A 21,571-nucleotide genomic window follows, 5' to 3' on the forward strand; every position below is an offset into this window, starting at 1 on the left:
TATTAGGATTGGATCCAGCAGCTTTGGGTGTGGGGATGAATGGCCCTAGCCAAGCAGTGAGGCCAATCACTGTACTGAATTCTGGAATTCTTTCTTCTTCTTGGAAAGTACTATCTTCCTTTTACAGGTGAAGAAACTGGAACTCAGTAAGTAGCCCAGAAACCCTGAGTTTGCATTCAGATAGATCCAGAGTCCGAATGAGGTTGGCAGCTGGCAAGAATGGAGGAAGCAGGGGCAGGTCCATTGACTTCATCTCTGCTACACACCTGCTCCTGTCCTTGAGCTCCACCCCAGTCTGGGTTCCCCGCTAGGTTGGGAGCTCGCCCAGTGTTTAATCTGGAGAGTTGGAGCATGGCTAGCCTGTCAGCAGCTCTGCCTGTACCTGACTAGCATCTTTTTTTTTTTCTTTTTTCTGATGGTACTGGGGTTTAAACCCAGGGATTTGCCAGGCAGGCACTCTACACTTTCATCCCCATGCTAGCATCTTAAGGTACTTCACAGTAGCTGACACATAGCTGCTGCCTCAAGCTCTCCACCTGCCCTACTTGCTCCCAGCCACTCCTACCCCACTCAGCACACCATCCCCATGTCTATTTTGACTTTAGGACCAGGCTAGTTTCTGTGTCACCCCTTGGTCAAGTTGTGTGAATAGTCAAGTTGTTGCCCAACCTATGGATGAAAATGAGAGGTCTTAATCTGGAATTTCTTTGCCTCTCTGAGAGAGAAGTTGTGTACACTGTGAGAAACACAACTGGTACAACTTGGAATAGGTCTTCCTAAACAACCAGCTACAAATGTGAGGTTCTCCCTGAACTGATAAGGCCTGGTCCTCATCAATGAGGTTGGTTCTAAACCACCTCTATTTGCCAAGATCTCAGGTAGATGAAGCTGGTTTCAGCTTCCTGTACTCATGGTTGGGGAGAGGGAAGAGCCCAATGACCCCAAGGGCAGCAAGGAGACAGAAGTACCAGCTGCTTTCCTTGACTTTGCCTCGGAGCTCGTCTGCCTGAATAGCCTCAGGAAGCTGTTCTGTGTGGGACTGCACAGCCTGGCCCATAGGCATTCCTCGGCTCTGCCTGGATGTGCTTTTGTTTTCATATGAGCCTTCCAAATGTTCTGTGTGGATCAGAACCCAGGTTGTCCCATGATTGGGAGTATGAACTGGTGCTAGGTGGTTGCCGAATCTGTAAATCAGGCTAAAGGAAATAGCACTCCCCACTGCGCCTCTCACCCCCAGCAGCTTCCCATCAGTGCTACACAAACAGTTTTTTTTTTTCCTTTTTTTAAAGTCACTGGACTAGTGACTACTCACAGGCGTGATCCCATTACTGATCAGCATGAGAGTTTTGACCTGCTCCGTTTCTGGCCTGGTTCACACCTCCTTAGGCAACCTAGTGGGCCCCTGCTCCCAGGAGGTCACTATATTGATGCCAAACTTAATCCAGACACCTGACAGGCATAGCATACTACAGTCCAGAGCTCCAGGACTCAAGTGATCTTCCTGCCTCAACCTCCTGAATAGCTAGGACTACAGGTATGCACCACCACACCGGGCAACAGGAATTTTTTGTTGTTTTGGGTTTTTTTTTGGTGGCATTGGGGTTTGAACTCAGGACCTCACACTTGCTAGGCAGGTGCTCTTACCGCTTGAGCTACTCCACCAGCCCTTTTTTGTGTTTTTTTTCCAGATAGGATCTCACAGACTATTTACCCAGGCTGGCTTTGAACTGTGATGCTTCTGGTCTGTGCCTCCTGAGTAGCTAGGATTACAGGTGTGAGCCATCAACACCCAGCTAACAGGAGCTTTTTTATAGCTGGCTGTGTGACAGCAGCAATTCCTGACCCTCTCTCCTTATACCCGTATTTTAAAACAGGAGTAAAAGTACTAAGACAGGTAGAGTGCTGAAACAAGTGCTGGAAGCTGTTTTTTGTTATTGTTGTTGGGCAGTTTAAATTTTACTGACCTCCCAGTTTTTTTAAGTTAAATTTAAGATCACTGCCTCTAAATTTGATAGTCTGTATACAAATCCTGCAGAATATGAGTGTGAAGAGATACAAATTAGTCCATGCCTGGGAGCTGGCTGGTTTTATTGGCTGTTCTAATTTTGTATATTTGAAATTCCTAGGTTCCAGCTGATAAAAGTATTCTTTCTCAAGGCCCATCTGTCCCTTTGGGGCCTCCTCCATCCCTTATTGGAACCTGTAGTCAACAGGCTTCAGTTGAGGTCCTGACATATTCCGAAATGAGATGCCAAGATCTTCACCTTGTTGAGCTTTAGTTTTTCTCATCTGTAAGTGGGATAATGACCTGCTGGGTGCATATGAGCAGGCAGGCTGCTTAGCACAGGCCCCACCTGGAGCCTCCATTCCCCCTGTGAGCCCCAGGCAAGTTACCTCCCATTTGGTCTGAGAAATGAGGCCAAAGAATCCCTAGGTCAGCAGGTGAAGCCACAGCAGGTGATAGCAGCTGAACTGCTATTCTGCATGCAGCCCTAACCAAGGTGACCAGTGCCAAGAATTTGGCAGAGAAACCAACCAGAACTTTGTAAGAAAAGCAGGCTCGGGCACCTGGATCTGGGATTGGCATTCCAGTGATGGCTCCAGGGAGGCCATCCTGGTCTCAGAAGAATGGTGGTCACTCAAAGCCCAGCTTCACCTTGGGAGAACATACAACTGCTCAATGTCCACCCCAGAGAGTAGACTGTGAGACCACCTTTATTAGGCCATGAGTGCCCATGTGCCGAGTTTACAAAGTTGCTTCCCCTGTTCTGGGACCACCTAGCATTCAGGCCCTCAGGGCCAGTGAGGAGCAAGCAAGGAGGCCAGCACCAGCGTGCAGTGGGCCAGGAGGGACACCATGGCCAAGGTGTGGGCACCAGGAAGGCATAGAAAGCAAGCTTGGCCTCAGGCTTTCCAAATGGAGGCATGGGGTGCCTGGGATGCCTCCCCAGAGAATCCCATCCACTCAGGCTTCTCAGGTACCTCTGTTGCATAAGCCCCCTAAGGAATAGCAGAGGCAGGCTGGATGCTCTGATGTACCTGGGAACCAAGGTACCCTGTCCCAGTCTGGACATCCACTCAAAGAGGAGGCTGCTGTGCATTCACTCCTAGGGTGGAGAACCTGGGCTCCAGGCAGGGGAGCCATGCCAGCAGTCCCAGTATCTAGTATGTACAGCCCTCCCTCTCTGCCTTCCAAGGAGTCCTGAGCAGAAAGGGAGAGGAAGGGTGCTGGAGTGAGCCTGTCCCCATATCAACTGTGGGGCTAGAGACAATGTATATAAATATATAGGCTGGTATATGTATATATATATTATATGTATTATATAAATGTATCTATATATGTATATATGTACATGCTCAGTCCAGGACAGTAGGCAGGTAGCTGTGCCCCAGGACTGGGGCAAGCCTGGGTTAAGTGCCTCCCTGAGGCCTGGACATCTTGGGCAGTCACTTGAAGTCAAGAGTCCTGGTGTTGGGGATATAGAGAGACTGGGTCTGGCGGCTTCGGCGTGGAGTGGCGTTGAGGACATCCACACTCTTGCGGCTGGAACACACTACCTCGGCCACAAAACTGGTGCAATCACTGCAGACATCCTTCAGGACACAGCCATGAGCATAGATATGAGGGAACTCCTCCTCCACACTCCTCCACTGTGGCCCTTGCAGGGATCTGAGGAAGGATGAGTGGTTCAGGAGAGGACTGTCAGGGAAAGGCCAAGATCCCCTACAGGGCTTGCTCCTGCCACTCTAGAATCCCAAACTCCACCATTTTTCACATCCATAGCCACCCCTCTAAGCTGCCTGCTGCTTCCCTCCCATTTTTCGTGGCTCATCCACAGGAATTTGGGGAATGAGCACACTCAACAAAGTGCATACTCAGCAGGAACTTGAGTCCTGCTCCTCGAGCACCCACACACATTCAATTCTATATCACTCCACCTCCCAGAGCTTCCCAAAGAGACCTGACCTGCATCTAAAGCAACTGCCTTGCATTTCCATTTCCTGGGTGGGCACCCTCACAAACAGTGCTGAAGCATCACCCCAACTCTCAGGTTGCTGTCAATGCCTGGCCACAACCAGACACCAGCAACAAAGCAAAGGAACATACTGGAAGGCATCTTTCCTCTGTGTTGGCGTGGCTTTGGCAGTGGATATCCTCTGAGGACTCTCAAAGCCCAGCGTGTAGACAGGGATGTGTGCACACTTCTTGGAAGGCATCTTCATCTGCAACACAGGGGAGGTGTGGATAAGACACCTCTGATGGTCTGGGCATATCCCATCCTCCTCATCCTCTAGGACCTATGTGCCAGCCCTAGTGGCCCAGATACCAGCAGTCACACACCCCTATACTCATCTGAGGACCTGGCATGGGCCTCCTTCCTTGTCATACCCCAACGTGCTTTCTGTCCATCTGGCCAGGAACTTCTTAGGGGGTAGGAAATGTGCTTTTTATACCACAAAGGACCTCCTATCCTGCCCTGCACATGATCAGTAATTAACACTGATGAGGAAGGAGTGTCCCTGTGGTCAAGGGGTAAGTTAAAGAAGGATTTGAAAACAGTAGTGGTAAAAGTCTGAAACAGGTTCAGAGCTGAGGTGTGATGGGCAACACACTTCCAAGACTATCTGTTTACAGGTGTAAATGTGAATGCACGCACCAAATGCAACACAGAGCCTCTGCAAAGACTCCAATATCAGAAAGAGGACACTGAAAGAGGGAGTAAGGGCTTCTTGGGACCAGCCTACTCACACAGAATGCTTAAAATTTTTTTTGCTTTGTTTTTTTGAGATAGGGTGTTACTATGTGTCCCAGGCTGGCCTCGAACTCACAATCCTCCTGTCTCAGCCTCCCAAGTGCTGGGATGACAGGCATGCCCCACCATGCCCAGCTTAAAAAACTTTTTTAGCAAAAGACTATCTACAAGGGTCTTTAAAAACTGCACAGTCTTAAGGACTTAGGATATAGACAGCTTAGTGGTAGAGCATTTGCCTAGTATGTTCAAAGCCATCGCTTCTCAGCCTTTTGGCTAAGATCAAGTGTAATATGTTCAAAGTCCTGGGTTTGATCCCCCACACTGGAAAATTTTGTGAAAAGTCATAAGTCAGGTATGGTGGTACACACCTATGGTCCCAGTACTCAGGAGACTGAGGCAAGAGGATTGCAAATTTGAGGCCAGCCTGGGCTACATAGTGAAATCCTATCTCATAAAATAAAGCTGGGCACCAGTGGCTCACATCTATAATCCTGGCTACTCCAGAGGCAGAGACCAGAAGAATTGCTGTTCAAGGACAGCCTGGGCAAATAGTTTGTGAGACCCTATCTTGAAAATATTCAACACAGGCTGGTGGAATGACTCAAGTGGTTAGAGCACCTATCTAGCAAGTATAAGGCCCTGAGTTCAAACCCCCATGCTGCAAAAAAAATAATAACAAAAACTGCATAGTCTTGGAAAGTGTGGAGAGAACTCTTCCTGGAGGAAGGATGACAGATGATATGTTTGGTAAGGGCGGGATTTCTAACACATCCAACAGGAAATAACAGAGTGCCCCACTCCCACTTCTCTGAGACCCTGAAGATCCCGAGATCCTCACCTTTATGCTACAGGAAGTGCAGACGGCTCTGGAAGGGAATGGAAGAAGAGCATCATCAGTGAGGAAGAGGCCCAGGGAGGGACAATGGCCTCCTCCTGGCCAACATGTCCCACCTAGCATCCTGGTCCACCATCCTTGCCTTCTGCCTGATCCCTGGTTACTTTAGTACTTCACTTTCATTTTATTCCAGAGTCCTTCCTCCTCATTTCACCTCATTCACCTCTGCCCCTAAGTAGAAGGGCCTCACTTGAGACACTCAATTTTAAGCAGCAATTAGTATTTTTTATTCCCATACCCAATTTTTTTTATTCTTTTTCTTTCTTTTTTTTTTGTGGTATGGGTTTTGAACTCAGGGCTTCATACTTGTAGGCAGGCACTCTACTGCTTGAGACATGTCTCCAGCCCCAGACCCAATTTCAAAAGTAAATGTCTTCTTGTAAAAATTCAAACTAGGTCTGGTGGAGTGGTTCAAGTGATAGAACACCTGCCTAGCAAGAGTGAGGCCCTGAGTTCAAACCCCAGTACCCCCCCCAAAAAAAAATTCAAACTAAAATTTAGAATTACAATTTAGCCTATCTACAGAGATGGCCTCTGAAGCAATATAGCTACCAATGTCCAGGCTGTTCTAGGCACATGTAAAGAAAATATATGTAACATTTTACAATGAGATGAACTACTACACACAGTACTCTACGCAGACACACTACATTAGTAAACGTTGTCCAAACTCATTTTCTACACAGTGGACAATGTTCTTTGTCATGGATGTCCTGTGATTAATTTTCCTGGATCAGGGCTGGGGGTGTGACTCAGCGCTAGAGCTCATGCTTAGCATGCACAAGGCACAAGTTCAATTCCTAGGACTGCAAATAGCACTGGCAACAACCAACTCTTGGATTAATTCAATTTTATTACATTGTGGCCAGGGAACATACTTTGTATGATTGAATACTTATAAATTTATGGAGACTCATTTTGCAGCTCTGAATATCAACCTGGTGAATGTTCTATGTGCACTTGAGAGAAACATACATTCAGCTGTTGTTGGGTAGGTAACTCCATACATGTCAATCGGATCAAGTTGGTGGACAGCATTGTTCAAATCTATTTCCTTGGGTTTTCTCTGTTTACCAGTTTTATCACTTGTCAAGAGAAAAATATTGAAATCACTAATTACAAATATGGATTCATTTCCCTTTGCAATTCTAGCATTTTTTGCTTCATGTATTTTGAGTATTTATTTTTATTTATTTATTTGATGGTACTGGGGTTTTGTTTTTTTTGGTTTTGGTGGGTCTAGGGTTTGAACTCAGAGCTTCTCACTCACAAAGCAGATGCTCTACCTCTTGAGCCACAGCTCCAGTCCATTTTGCTTTGGTTATTTTGGAGATGGGGTTTCTCAAACTATGCCTGCGCTGGCCTCGAATGGAGATCCTCCCAATTTTATCCTCCCAAGTAGGCAGGATTACAGGTGTGAGCCACTGGTGCTTGGATGGTACTGGAGTTTGAACTCAGGGCCTTGTGCTTGCTAGGCAGGTACTCTACCATGGAGCCACTCTCTCAGCTCTGCTTCATGTATTTTGAATCTCTGCTATTATGTGCAAAAGTATTTAAGGTTATAATTTCCTCTTTATTATTGTCTTTGGTAATATTCTTTGCTCTGGGATCTACTTTGAATAAATCAAATCTAGCTTTATTATTGGACTAGTGTTAGTGTGCTATAACTTTTTCCATCCTTTTACTGACCCATTTGTGTCTTCATACTTAAAAGTACATGACTTGTGGGTAGCAGGAAGCTGGGTCTTGTTCTTTTTATTCAATGCAGGAAGCTACCTTTTAATTGGGTTGTTTAGACCATTTACAGTAATATGATAATTCACAGAATTGTGCTTAAGTCTATCATCTTGCTCTTTGGTTTCTTTTAGGTGGTTTTTTTCCGTTTTTTTGCAGTACTGGGGCTTGAATTCAGGGCCTTCACCTTGAGCCACTCCACCAGCCCTTTTTTTGTAAAGGGTCTTTCGAGATAGGGTCTCATGAACTATTTGCCCAGACTGGCTTCGAACCACAATTCTCCTGATCTCTGCCTCCTGAGTAGCTGGGATTACGGGTATTCCCAGCAGATATGGTCTCACTGTGTAGCCTCAAACCTGAGACCCTCCTGTGTCAGCCTCCCTAGCACTGGGATTACAGGTACCTCCATGCCCAGCTAAAAAGAGTATTTTTAATGATTCCATTTTATCTCTTTGCCTTATTTTAGTGGTTGCTTTAGGGTTCATAGTATGCATCTTTGACTTACCACAATCTACCATTAGGTATTTATTATACAATTTAATGTAGAGAATAAAAATCTTACAACAGTATACTTGCAGTTTCCCCTCTCCTTAGCCTTTAATGCTACAGTTATAATATATTTTACTTATACATATGCTAAAATCCACACAATAGGTTGTTATTAATTCTGGCGGTTTTTTGGTTGTTGTTTTTGGGGCAATTTTGTTTTTTGGTGGTGCTGGGGCTCAAACCCAGGGCTTGTGAATACTATGCAAGCACTTTTTCACTAAGCCACATCCCCAGCCCTGTTTTGTTTTGTATGCCTGGTAATCTTTGATTAGATGCCAGGCTTTTTTTTTCATGCTGGGTACTATTAATTTTTCTGTTCCTATTTATTTTATTATGGTACTGGGGTTTTAACTCAGGGCCTCACACTTGCTAGGCAGGCACTCTACCACTTGAGCCAATCCAACAGCCCTCTGTTTCTATTCTTGAGCTTTGTTCTGAGAAATAGTTAAGATACTAGGAAATCCTTCTGTCCTTTATGATTTGTCAGTCTGGCCTAGACAATGCTCAGCCTAGGGCTATTTATTCTACTCTAGTGAGACAAGACCTTCCTGAGTTTTCCACTTAGTGCCCTGTGAATTGTGGCATTTTTTACTATGGCTAGTGGAAACAGGACAATTCCTGGCCGTGACCACTGTTTCCTTAAATCTGTAGGACAGGAGTAAATCAACTTTTTCTGTAAGAGGCAAGATAGCAAATGTTTTAGGTGTGGCTAAAAGAATACCAAGTAAATGATGTGCTGTAATAAAGCTTTCTCAAAGCACAACAGCCAGGGAGCCAGATTTGACCAGCGCATGCCAATTCCTGCTTGGGGTTGGTTGTTTTCCTAGCTCTAAGACTCTCCTTGCACATATCTGCTAAACTCTTAGGGGACATCTCTGAGGCAGGTCTCTGGGCTCTTTGTGCTGCTGTCTCCTATCCTGACCCTGCCCTGTGAGCTCCAGTTGCCCTGGTCTCCTGTATTAGGGGAGACCCTGTCTCACACAGATAAGGAGAAACTCTTCAGCCTGACAGAGGGCTCCTTCATTTTTTCCAGTTGGCTGATGTCCAGTGTCTTAAAAACCATTGTTTCATATCGTTCATTTGTTTGTTTATTTGTTTTGTGCTGTTTCAGCTGGAAGGTGGCCATTACCCCATCTTGGCCAAAAGTGGGTGTTCCTTAACTATTTAAATTTAAATTAATTTAAGCTTGGCATGGTGGCTCATGCCTATAATCCCAGCTATTCAAGAGGCTTTGGCATGCCTAGTGCTGGTGGCTTACGCCTGTAGTCCTAGCTACTTGGGAGGCTGAGATCCAGAGGATGAGGTCCGAGGCCAGCCAAGGGAAATAGTTCGTGAGACCCCCTAACTCCAAAATAACCAGAGCAAAATGGACTCTCTACTCAAGTGGTAGAAAGCCTGCATTCCAAGCTGAAAGACCTCAGTTACAATCCCAGTCCCACCAAAAACAAAGAAGCTCAGGCAGAAGGATGGAGAGTTTGGAGTTTGAAGTAAGCCTGGGTTACACAGCAAGACCTTGTATCAAAAAACCAAAAACAACAACAACAAAAACATGGAATTGGTAGGGTTGATGGTACACACTTGTAACCCTAGTACATAAGAGGCTGAGGCAGGAGGATCACAGGTTCAAGGCCAGCCAGGGCTCTGTAGCTAGATCCTGTCTCAAAAAACAAAAATTTTAAAAAGCACAGAATTGTTCCTTTGGCTACAAATCTACAAGAAGGGTGCTACTGCAAACAGCAAGGGATGGGCACCATTAAAAAGGAATGCCCCACAGATGTTACCACAGCAAACTGGATGAGTCTACAGTATTACCAGTGTATCACTGGCATTGTAAACAAGATAAGGTAAGGTTCTTGCATAGTTAATTCTACTATGCATGAATTAACATGCATAGCGCCAAGCAGGCATATCAAGCATTCTGAAAGCCAAGGCAGCTTCCTAAAATGTATGAAGGGAAATGATCAGAAAAGAAGGAAATCAAAGAGAAAGGTGCCTGGGTTCAACTGAAGCTCCTGTCTGCTCTACCTAGAGATGCCCACTTTGTGTGAACCAAGGAGGAGTCCAAGTTGCAGAAACTGATTTCCTACAAGTTTATAACATAACAGGTATTAAAAAAATTTTGCATTCCTCATTCACACTAACCACATCTCAAAGACTCAAGAGCCACAATGATGGTGGTGATGCATGCCAGAACATTCTTATAACCTCTTACTTCCTCTCCCTTATTAGTTTGTAGCCAGAGTGCTTAGTGAAGTCTCACCTCTTGCAGAAGAGACAGGTGGGTGGCCAGGAGAACAGTGGGAACTTGGCTCGGCAGCAGCAGCAAATCTGCAAGGAAAGGTCTAGTTAGAGCCTGACTTTGTTCAAAATCCACTGGGGTCCAGCCCAGTCCTCACCAGCTCCCCTCAGGGCTTCTACCAGACCTGTGAGCAAGCACCTGAGACCCTGGCCTGGCCCACATTCCTATATCCCAACTCAGGGTGGTGAAAAAAGCTTTCCAGGCACCTCACCTTCCCCCTCTTCAGGCTGCTGAAGAGCTCCTTGTCCTGGACAAACTTCTCCATCTCAGCCTTCACCAGTACACGACGCACATCCACCACCTCCTCCACGGTCAAGGCCAGGCTTTCCACAGGATGGCTGAACTCCTGGGGAGTAGAGTCTTGCTCACTCAACTCCAGGGGCAAGCCCTTTTAGGCAAGGTCATCCTTGCCTGAGGACCCCACATCTTCCTGGCCTCAGTCCAAATACTCTGGCAACTTCTTAAAGCACGTGCATCAGTTTGCTGCCTCCCAGGGGCCAGGAATTCTCCCAGTTCTTCTTCAAGGAGGCCCTGTTGCTGCAGCAAGTTCTCCAGACCTACGGCCTCTGGAGCCTGCCCTAGCCCTTGCTGACCAAGGCTCTCCTTCTCCTTTCCCTCAGTTTTTTTCAAGGTGTTCCCACAAGCAAACACACACCTTGGGCTGATCAAAACCACCCAGAGGGCTCAAATCTCCCCTCACCCTCTGGAGGCATTCACAGCTGAGCTCTCCTCCAGCCCCCGCTATGTGTGCTCTCCCCAGGAGCTCTAGGGACCCTCTGCATAGACTGACTCTGCTGTGCCACCCTCCCCCTCAGCAAGTCCCTTGCAAAGCTGCTCTTTGATTTTGGACAGTAGAATCAATGCACCCCAGCAGATGGCAGCAAAGACCAACCACCCCAGATATTAGGGCTCAACCTGCTTCCTAGGACAAAGCCAAACCCAGACACCACCACCAAGATAACCTGTGCTGTCACTCACCAGCCACAGGTGTCTGGTGTCTGGTGGAGAAGCCTCTGGTCTGTCCAGTGAGCTTAGTCTGCTGAGTGGGGGAGAGCTGGGGTCAGTCCAGGACTGGATACTCACAGGACAGGAAACTGGAGGAAGAACACAGACCCATGAGGACCACCTGGCAGGGGTACAGTTGTGCCAAGTGGACAGTGAGTGTCCATGCAGTCCATTTTGCTCTGGTTATTTTGGAGATGGAGTCTCACAAACTACTTTCTTGAGCTGGCCTCTAACCACAGTCCTCCCAATCTCAGCCTCCCAAATAGCTAGGATTACAGGTGTGAGCCACCAGCACCCAGGTGGCTTGGCTTCTTAACACTAAAATATTTCAGTATTTTAATAATTATCTCCAGGTAATAGAATCATGGGGGTTTAAGTTCTTTAGAACATGCTTTGCAATGAACATAGACTGCTTATTTAATAAAAAAAAGCTCTCAAGTGGAAATGGTGAGAGACTGAGCACCCTTCCTGTAGGTAGGAGCTGAAGCACCTGGGGTGCTTCCTGCTCAGAAAGAGCTGGGACTGAGGCCAGAAGATCATTCGGTGGGTCGGATCTGAGGGAAGGGTGGGCTGGGAAGGAGAGGCGGCTCTTGCCCTGGTCTCGAGTGCTGGGCCTCCAGGTGTGCACGCTGCCTGCTCGGGGCCGGGGTGGCTCCATCCCTCCCGGGGGCTGAGAGGCCGGCTGCAGGCCAGACACCACCTCGCTCTGGAGCAGGGCCAGGTCATGTTCCGAAAAAGAGCGATCCCGCTTCAGCGTCACCTCCCCACATGGAGACTCTTCTTCCTGAAGACATAACAGACATAGCCTTGACTGACCACTGTGCCCAGCTCTCCTGCCCATCTCTGGAGCAAGGTGGTAGACTATGGGTGCTGCTAAGACTGTGGGCTATCCTCCACCCACCTCCAGCCCTCCTGTCTTCTGGACATTTCATGACAAGCCCCTCAATGACCAGTCCCTTCCCAGATGCCTTCCAGGACATCCTGGGGAGGACATACCTCCTTCAGGAGGCTGATCCCACCAAGATGGCCAGTACTGAGGCCATGCCCCTCCTCTTGGGAAAGGAGGGTAGTGCTCACAGGACAATGATGAGCACAGGGCTCCACAACGGGACTAGTTTCTCATGTCATAGAGGGCTGCCAACTTCCTGTCACAATGTGGGTGATGGGTCATTTCCATTCTCAGACTTTTTTTTTTTTGGCTATGGGAAGAGGTGTCTCAAGGCCTCTTCTGAGCTTCCAAGATGAAGAACTGGTCCCACCTGCCTACTATTAGCCAGCAGCCCTAGACAGGTAATGCACACTCATCTGACTACTGCAGCTTCTGCTCCTTGGTCCTACTCAGCCCTTCTCACTTCCCCACAGGTTCTGTGTGATCTCTTCAGAGATCTCTTTGGGCTCTGACCTCAGATGTGTTCATCTCCTCCATCTCTGCTAAGGTAGGGGCTTTAAGCAGAACACGGGGCCTTGGACGCTGGCTGCTGCTCCCGGCATCCGTAACAGACAGGTTGATGCAGGAAGTGGACTTGACATCCCCGGAGCAGGCGTTGAGGATACAGGGCAGAGAGCCAAACCCTGGAGGCAGGTAGCCGGGACAGGACAGGACAGTGAACAGGAGGGGACAGCTTCACATGCTCCACTAGCTTAATTCCCCACCAGAGGGGAAACTGTGGGTTGGTCAACCATTTGTAAGTGAAAAACTGCAGATTAAAAAGTGGAACCACCTAGCCTTACAGAGGCCCATCCAAGGTAGGAGCAGAACTTAAGGTCCCTATTTTACAAGGAAGATTTGAATAAATGCCTGGCTTTCACCCACCTAGTAACTTTGCTTTTATTTTATTTTACTCTTAAATGTTGAAATTCATCATGCCATTGCAATAATGTAAACCTGGTGTTTACATTATTACATTAAAATAACACCTGGTGTGGGGTGGAGGCGATCAACAGTTCTTTTCAAGAAGAATGCCCAGCCTTCCAGCTACAGGCAGGAGGGACCATAGCCTGCCTCTCTGGGAGGCAGAGATGTGCTAAGACACCTCCCAGGTTGGCCACAGAACATCATCAGGCTCCAGTCACGGTCAAGTCAGGTCAAACCCTGGAGTACAGGATCATTTCCTCCTTATGTACCTCTCGCTGACTTCAAAGGCTGTCAGAACTCCCCAAGTCTACAGTGCAAAAATCAAAACTCATGCAGGACCTCTTGGAGCTGACACCAATTCCTGATTTGTAGACTGATCCTTGAGGTGTGTGTGTGTGGGGGGGGGGGCTCTTCTCTCGTCATGTTCTCTCCTTGCTTACCACGGGCACCCAAGTGCTGGCCTCCCACCGGACGCAGCCTCCGCTCCTGTTTGATTTCCTCTAAGATCTTCTCATGCAGGGTCCTCTGCTTCTGTGGTAATGGGCGAAGTTGTCTCTCAGAGACCTGCAAAGAAGATGGTGCATAAGGTGGGCAGTTCAGGTGGGTGGTGACATGGGCCCATGCTGAAGTAGGGAGATGCTGGAGGAGTCAGCTCTCCAGAGAGAAGCACAACCTGGAGCGGGGCAGGGGGGCACTGTTTCTGTGCACTGCACCTGGTGTGGGTCAGCATCAGGCTCCAGGATGCCCTGAAGAAGAGGTTCAGAGCCAGTACCTGCTTCAGTGGAGGTCGGGAACGGATGAAGTCCAGAATGAGCTCATGTGCATCCTTCTTCACCCTGGGAGGGATGTCCCCATCAACCTGCCAGGAGGATGGGAGGGCAGCTTGAGCTAAGAGCTGGGCCAGTCTGAGAGCCTGCAGGGGTCATGTGCTAGTGCCTGGGTGACTGGAAGAGGTTCATACAACACTGAGCACCCCCTGCTCTTCATGTCCATCCTCCCTCTCAAGGCTTCTGCTCCCTGGGACCCAGCTGCCTCTTGGACAGGTGCACAGCAGATACATGGTCTGCACCCAATGGTGGCTGCAGCATCCAAGGCCTGATGACACCCCTAACCTTACTGCCTGAACTTCCTGTACCTCAGATTCTTCAGAAAATGGGATTGGTAGCAGACACACACCTCATAAAGTTGTCATAAGAATGAAATGAACTTGTTCACTTAAAATTCTAAAAGTGATACAGGACATGTAAGAGCTATATAAATGGAAAAATACTGCAGTTGACTCTTTTCTTTTTCTTTGCAGTACTGGGGATTGAACCCAGGTCTTTGTTCCTGCTAAGCAAGCACTCTACCACTTGAGCTATGCCCCAGCTCTGGCTCTTAGGGTCCCCTCTTGCTAGGGGCATCCTGATCCTCCCTCCCTTCCCTTTCCCCACCCTTGTCACATTGTGATCTCAACACAACCTTGAGTTATGGGAATTGGGGGCCAAATCTGCCTTATGCATATTCTACAGAGCAGTACTAGGCTCAGTACCCAGCAAAAGAACAGAGCCCAGGGATGCCCGGCCAACTTACCATGACCTTACGCAGCTTGTAGTTCCTGGCACGGATGTCCTGCATCAGCATCTCGAAGGGGGTGAGCTGGAACTCAGTGGGCAGGGGGTTGAACTCTTGCTCCTGCACCTTCTTTAGCTTCACCCCATGGCGTAGCTCCCGCATGAGCTGGACCCACAGCCGGGCCTGGCACAGAAACAGAAATGGTATCAGCCCTGGCTCCTGGGCCCTCTCAACACAGACCTTTCTGCATCTGAGGTCAGGAGGGGCCCGTGTCTTACCCAGTCCGTGTGTCCCAGGTTGTCAAGCTCAGCCAGTGGCTTCTCCGCCCGCGGCTCATCCTCCCCCAGCTTCTGCAGCATCTAGGACCACATGTTGGTTAGTCCAGAAGGTAGGAGAGTGGCAGACACAAGGTGCGGTCCTGACAGCCCTGCCCAGCATGGGACGCTTCCTCACCACCCAGCTATCACTCAATTGGCTGAAAAGCTGGCTTTGGGGCCCAGGCTTTGGGGCTGGGGAAACCACACCATCACCTTGGAACCACATAGGGCCCTTGTCTATCTTGGCTCTGGCAGCCTCTCCTGGGTAGGGACCAGTGAGAGCCTGGAGCCCCCATGTCACCTTCTCCCATCTGATCCACATGCCCCAGGAGGCACTGTGTCCTCCATAGGTGGCACAGACAGATGTAGAAATCCCTATCTGTACAAGAGCTCCCCTTCGCCCTCTAGATCTCAGTTCTCACAGCACCTCCTCAAGGACACCCTGGCTAGGCCTTGTACCCATCCATTCTCTTGGGCATCCACACTGCTTCTCTAAGACGACACTAGCTGGAAGTCCCAAAGGACCTAGCCTTTCAGAGGCTGCATCTGCTCACTCAGCTGCAGCTTTGCGTAAGTCTGGGACCCAGTACAATGTGACATGTGCTAGTCAGCCCAAACATGGGTAGACTGGATGGTGGGTAGGTGGGTGACAGGATAACATTACCATCAGGATCTGGGAGACAGTCCCAGGTGTGTGCTTCAGGAGCCAGAGAAAGTGTCGACGTTGTGCTAAGGGTCCAGGAAGGATGTCAGGGACTGTTAGGTAACTGAGGACTTGAGGAAAGACACTGCATTCACTACTCTGGATCTCAGTGGCAGCCTGGGGCTTTTGCTCTTATTAACTTCCCCACACCGGGAGAAACTTCTCCTCTTTAGCATACAGCTATTCCCTAAAGACAAAACTGGTTACCTGGGCTTTCACCCTAAGCTACTCTCCAAACTCCTCTGAGACGCTGTAGAAAACGTTGCCAACAGAACAAAGTGTGTAATCCTAATAATTGTGCTTGTGTGGACCTGGCCAGCTCCTGGGGCAAAGGGCACAGAAGGTGGTTCTCCTGTCCTACCTGGAATGGTACACTTGTCCCTGAGCAGGCTGTTTCTGTCCAAAATATCAGCTCAGATTAGTCCAGCTGTATCCCTGCCCCAGAGACCCTTCTCTCTGTGCCCCTACCACCAATTCCCTGAACTTCTCCTGGGTAAATGGCTTGAAGTGCAGAGCTGTGTGCTCATGCTAAAGTGAGATCACAAGGAATTGATCTAAGTAACAGAACACAGACTGAGTTCAAAGAAGGACAAAAGCACGCAGACCATCTGCTAACTGGAAGTGTGCCTCCCAGATGCCAAGAAAGAGCTGGGAGGGAAGGTAGGATGGAGCACTGGATATTGGGAGTGGCCAGGTCTTGGTACATGCCTCCCAGTCTTGGCACATGATGCCTGCAGGTAAGGACCAAAGGGCTCAAGCCGTGTCCCTAGCCCATTGGTCAGATAAGACTGTGAGCTTGCACAGGCTCTGAGGGGTGGGGAAGCTAGCCATAATCTTTCTAGGTTAGAAGAAAAGAGAGACACAGTACCAGAAGGGGTCAGGGGGGAATCAGGAACCAGCATCAATTAGTTTCAAAAACACCTTCTGCGTTCAATCCCCAGTACAAAACAGACCCAAAACAAAAAACTCATGGGGGCTGGAGGTGTGGCTTAGTGGCAGAGTGCTTGCTTGGCATGTGCAAGGCCCTGGTTTGATCCCCAGCACCCCAAAGAAACAATACAAACAGAAAATCCTTCTTCCGCATGAACAAGAGAGAATAAAGCAACCTCCTAATTCTTTCAAGTTCCCCTTTCTTCATCTGAAATGCTGATGGGAGACAAAGACCCTACATACAGGAGATCCCACTTCACAGTGGCTCCTTTCAACAGTAGCAATTCCTCCAGGCAAGGGACGAGAGTCAAAAGAGGAGAAACCATCTCCTAACTCTGGGTCCAGGAAGGCAGTACAGCCCAAGAGAACTCTAGCTTGGGAAACAGGGGAGACTCCAAGCCTCCCTATTCTGGCCCTGTGACTTCAGACAAGGGACCCAGACTCTCAGACTGCATCTGCTGTTTGTGAAATGGGGGAGGATATCAGATGGCTCAAGGAAGACCAAGATTGGACTGTGGTAGGCATAGCAAAGGCCCCAAACGGTTCTATCACTGAACTGCCCACCATACATGAAGCTCCAAGCAAGTGGACCCGTCTGGGTACTTCTGAGCAGCAGGCACTATCTGTCTTTAGCTTCACATTTTCAAAAGGAACTGGGGCCTGGAGAGGCTAGCTAGGAGGCAGCAGGCAAACTTCCCACTTTGGGGTAAAAATAGCATCACTCTAATGACTTAGAGGTAAGAGGTGTGATGAGGTGGGGCACAGAGGCAGGGAGCTACTTCCTAACTCCCTGGGTCTCAGATCCCTGCTCTGAAACTTTGGTAAAAAGAAGACCTGAGGGTTAGGTTAAAACATATGAGGCTTTGAGGACAGTGCCCAGCACCAAGCGGGAAGAACAAGTTATGGACATCCAGTGCAGTCAGAGCCACACTGATTTGGACTGAGGATGGACTATATCTGAGCTCACAGGCCCTTCAGCAGACGAGGCCCACCCCGTACTGTCCCCTCCTCTTCTTCCCCCACCTCGGCACTGCCTGTGTCTACCACTTACCTCCTTGGCCTCTCGGACCCGGGCCAGGAAGGCCCGCAGCTCCAGTGTCTCCACAAAGAGCGCACGGCACACAGCCTGGTAATGGGCTTGTGCGCCATGGGGGTCCGTCAGGCGTGCTGCACACAGTCGCATGGCCTGGGTGAAGGTGCGCACAGCACGGGGGCTGCCTTCAGCCTCCTCCTCCTCCTCTGGACCCCCATAGCCTTCATCTGCTGCTCCGCAGCTGCTGTCGTCACAGTCGCTGTTGGCCATGAGGTCAATGAGCCGCTCCAGCTGTGGGCTGAGTTCACGCTCCTCACTCTCATCCAGCCCCCAGTCCAGTGCACGATAGATGGCAAAGCCCAGTGACTGCACCATCTGTAGGACAGCAGTGCAGGATGGTCACTAGGGTAGGGCATCAAGCCACAGGGGCACTGGGACAGAGCACGAAGGACAGGCTAAGGAGAGGAACCAATACCAGACCCAACAGCAGGAGGGGAGGAGAGCACACAGACAGTTAATAATTGTGACTCAGAGATAGCCAACTCTCTGCTCAGGGAACACACCATGGTACAACCAGAATAAGACCACCATTAAAAAGGTGTTCCCCAAAGAGCACAGCTAGTTTGGAAAACACCACAGGATTCCTCCTCTTCAGAATCTAACCAAAGGAAGTGAAAAGACATATCCACACAAGGCTTGTGCTGGAGTGCTCACAATACCCTAACCTAGTGCCACTCAAACATTCTTTGTGTGGGAATAAACAACCATGGCACATGCTCACAGAGGAACACTATGGAGCAGTAAAGAGGGACAAGCTCATGCCTGAATCACACACACTAGTGCTGTGTGGCACCATTAGTATGACTCTCTAAGTAGTATGAACCCAATCCACAGAGAAAGAGAGCAGATCAGTGGTTCCCTAACTGGGGGAAGATGGACCAGGAAGGCTCATGCAGCTTTGAGGTGACAGAAGAGGACTCTGTCTAATTCTTGGCCCAAAAAAATTGATTAGAAAAGACAGACAACTCAGCTAAGTATTAGCTTCAATCTAATATAACAGAATATCTCCAGTCAGAGGAAAATGAGCGGAGGCAAGGCAATGAATGCTGTTGTCCTGACTGCTATAGCTTGGATCTTTTTTTTTTCTTTCTTCCGTGCTGAGGATAAAAACCAGGGCCTCTCACATGCTACACAAGCACTCTGCCAGAGGTTTATGATCTTAGATATCCCTCAAAGGCATGGTCTCTTAGCCGGGTGCCAGTGACTCATACCTGTAATCCTAGCTACTCAGGAGGCAGAGATAAGGAGGATCACAGTTCAAAGCCAGCCCAGGCAAACAGTTCTCAAGACCCTATCCCAAACAGACCCTATATCGATAAAACCCTTCACAAAAAAGAGCCAGTGGAGTGGCTCGAGGTGTAAGCCCTGAGTTCAAGCCCCAGTACCGCAAAGAAAAAAAAAAAAACAGAAGAGGGGTCTAGTGGGAGGTCTTCCCCTTGGGCAGGCTGTCCTTGGAGGAGCTGTTGGAGCCCCTTTCTCTTTCTCTCTCTTTACAACCAGCCATGAAATAAACAGGTCACCACCATGTGCTCTGCCATGATGTGCCACCATAGGCCCAAAGCAACAATTGATCATGAACTGAGACCTCCAAAACTGCTGAAATAAATCTTTCTCTTTGTTCTTTTTTCCTTTTTTCCCTTCCTTTCCTGTGCTAGGGATTGAACCGAGGACAGTACTCTACCCTGAGCCACACCTCCAGTACAAAAGCTTCCTCTTTTGATTACTCTAAAGAATTTGTTACAGTATCAAAAAGCTGACTCACAACTGTATCTAATAAAGGCTGACATATTTACTCATAAAAATGACACCTCCTCACTTAATGTTGTGTTTGGAAACAGGGTATGGCTATGTAGCACTGGCTGGCCTAGAACACATGAATCTCCTGCCTCAGCTTCCCAAGGTCTGGGATTACAGGCATTAACCACCACACCTGGCTCATTAATAATTTTTAAAAAGCTGGGCACCAGTGGCTCCTGCCTGTCATCCTAGCTACTTAGGAGGCAGAGATCAAGAGGATCACAGCATGAAGCCAGCCCGGGCAAACAGATCATGAGACCCTATCTCAAAAAAATCCAGCACAGAAAAGGGCTGGTGGAGTGGCTCAAGGTGTAGGCCCTGAGTTCAAGACCCAGTACCACAAAAAAAACCATTTTTTAAGCACATTAAAAATCTGCGAGATCTCACAGTAGAGTCCTCTTAACTTAGCATTTCTCAATTTCTCTTAGCAAGAAACCCTATTTTCAATCTATTAGTAAAGACTTTGGGAACAGTGGTTTTGTGGAAGGTGCTGGGGGTGCTGGCACATGCTCCAGATACCACCTGCACCCTAACTTTCCGTGCCACAGGCCCACTCAGACCTGACCTCTGAGATGGGTGGCCAGCACAGCTGAACACAGGAGGATAATAATGGCACTCCTTCTAATTTGCATAGCACTGTTTTTATGTTTTGAAAAGCTTTCATAAATCTGGGTGTGGTGGTACACATCTGCAATCCCAGCACTGGGGAGGCTGAGGCAAGAGGATCACGAGTTCAAGGCCAGCCTGGGCTTCACAGTGAGATCCTTTCTAAAAACAAAACCAGAGTTCTCATATTTCCCCTTTATGACAAGGATATAAAAGATGCATAAACACAAAAATAGTACCTCCCCTATGTCATGCACTGTGCTGAGCCTGTGCACAACTCATCCTCATAGTGATACACTGACCTCTCATTTCATCAGTTAAGGGACAGGAGAGGTTAGGTTGCTTAACCACATGAGCTACATCTGGGGCTTGGGTCTGTTTGTGCCATGCTCTAAGCTGCCAAGGCAAGGGGCCACTGTGTGACAGATGGAGCCACACCCTCCTGTGGGCACTGTCCAATTCCTGGGCCCACCTTGCTCCAGCAGCCTCTCCTCTCATTTCCAGCTTGCCCACCATAGGAAGCCCAGGGAACCTGAGCCTGAGCCTGAGCCAGACAGGTGGTAAAAGCCAGTTTGTCAAGCCATGGACAGGACTCTGGTCCTGTAGAATTGCACTGGAAGACCTTGAAGCCTGAGGGGCCTAGGCAGGGTCAACCCCTAGCTTAGGGCGACTGGAAGAGGGAGGCTGCATGGAGCAACACCTCAGCCCTTCTTGGGGGCTGCCCTTGTCCTATCTTTGCTTTAACAGATGAGAGTCACCGACCCAGCTCCCAGTCACACCCTAGAATCCAGAGTGAAAGGGTACAGCAGCTAATGTCTAATAGCTGGTCACACCTGAGAAGTGACAGCAGGGCCCTGGCGAGGAGCCAAGGTGGAGTTCCCTGGGATAGTGGGGGCTCCAGAGGGAGGCTCAGTGGCCTTCCTGGTAGGACAATGGAGGAGGAAGGCTGGCAAGAGCTACAGTTTACACAAATGTCAAATATTTTTCAGCACCAGGGTTTGAACTCAGGGTCTACACCTTGAGCCACTCCATCAGCCCTTTTATGTGATGAATTTTTTCAAGATATTGTCTCTTGAACTATTTGTCTGGACTGGCTTCGAACTGTGATCCTCCTGATCTCTGCCTCCTAAGTAGCTACGATTACAGGTGTGAGCCACTGGTGCCAGCACAGTTATTTTTGGTCCCAGAGGTAGGTGCCAGGAAAGAGAAAGATGGTGGTAGAAGTCTCCAGTCTGCCTCACAGCTCCATGCTGATCTTAGCTGTGTGGCACCGACGGTCTCTAAGATGGAAACCACGTGAGTCATGGGGTGGGGCAGACTGAGAGACTAGTAGGAAAGACCCCCATGCACAGCCCAGAGTAGCACCATGGCCCCCGCCCATTATCTCCCCTTCTGTTTCCTGGTTGCTGGCCTGAGCTAGCAACACATCAGGGAAAGGGTTAACTCCAATTTAAGCATCCAAGCCTTGTATCTGATAGCT

At 48.8% G+C, this 21,571-nt stretch overlaps 1 protein-coding gene across 2 annotated transcripts in view; it reads right to left on the bottom strand.

Moving 5' to 3' along the window:
• Positions 1 to 1,729: 1,729 nt before the first annotated feature.
• The window catches only part of Spire2 (spire type actin nucleation factor 2), a 32,126-nt gene continuing 12,284 nt past the window's right edge, over positions 1,730 to 21,571 (bottom strand). Inside the window, exons 3-15 of one of the 2 annotated variants that reach the window (XM_020173535.2) lie at positions 17,647 to 18,003; positions 14,924 to 15,004; positions 14,664 to 14,828; positions 13,864 to 13,950; positions 13,532 to 13,655; positions 12,639 to 12,808; positions 11,831 to 12,020; positions 11,210 to 11,325; positions 10,443 to 10,577; positions 10,193 to 10,260; positions 5,593 to 5,620; positions 4,109 to 4,224; positions 1,730 to 3,670 (exon numbers count right to left, since the gene is read on the bottom strand). In XM_020173535.2, coding sequence (XP_020029124.2) covers positions 3,448 to 3,670; positions 4,109 to 4,224; positions 5,593 to 5,620; positions 10,193 to 10,260; positions 10,443 to 10,577; positions 11,210 to 11,325; positions 11,831 to 12,020; positions 12,639 to 12,808; positions 13,532 to 13,655; positions 13,864 to 13,950; positions 14,664 to 14,828; positions 14,924 to 15,004; positions 17,647 to 18,003 — 1,860 coding nt within the window. In that variant the 3' untranslated portion in view covers positions 1,730 to 3,447. Of the gene's footprint in view, positions 3,671 to 4,108; positions 4,225 to 5,592; positions 5,621 to 10,192; positions 10,261 to 10,442; positions 10,578 to 11,209; positions 11,326 to 11,830; positions 12,021 to 12,638; positions 12,809 to 13,531; positions 13,656 to 13,863; positions 13,951 to 14,663; positions 14,829 to 14,923; positions 15,005 to 17,646; positions 18,004 to 21,571 lie in introns of those variants that run through there. The other variant, XM_074055448.1, reaches the window with a different exon arrangement.

The sequence above is a fragment of the Castor canadensis genome, chromosome 15, assembly GCF_047511655.1.
Source record: "Castor canadensis chromosome 15, mCasCan1.hap1v2, whole genome shotgun sequence".
Taxonomy (NCBI): Eukaryota; Metazoa; Chordata; class Mammalia; order Rodentia; family Castoridae; genus Castor; species Castor canadensis.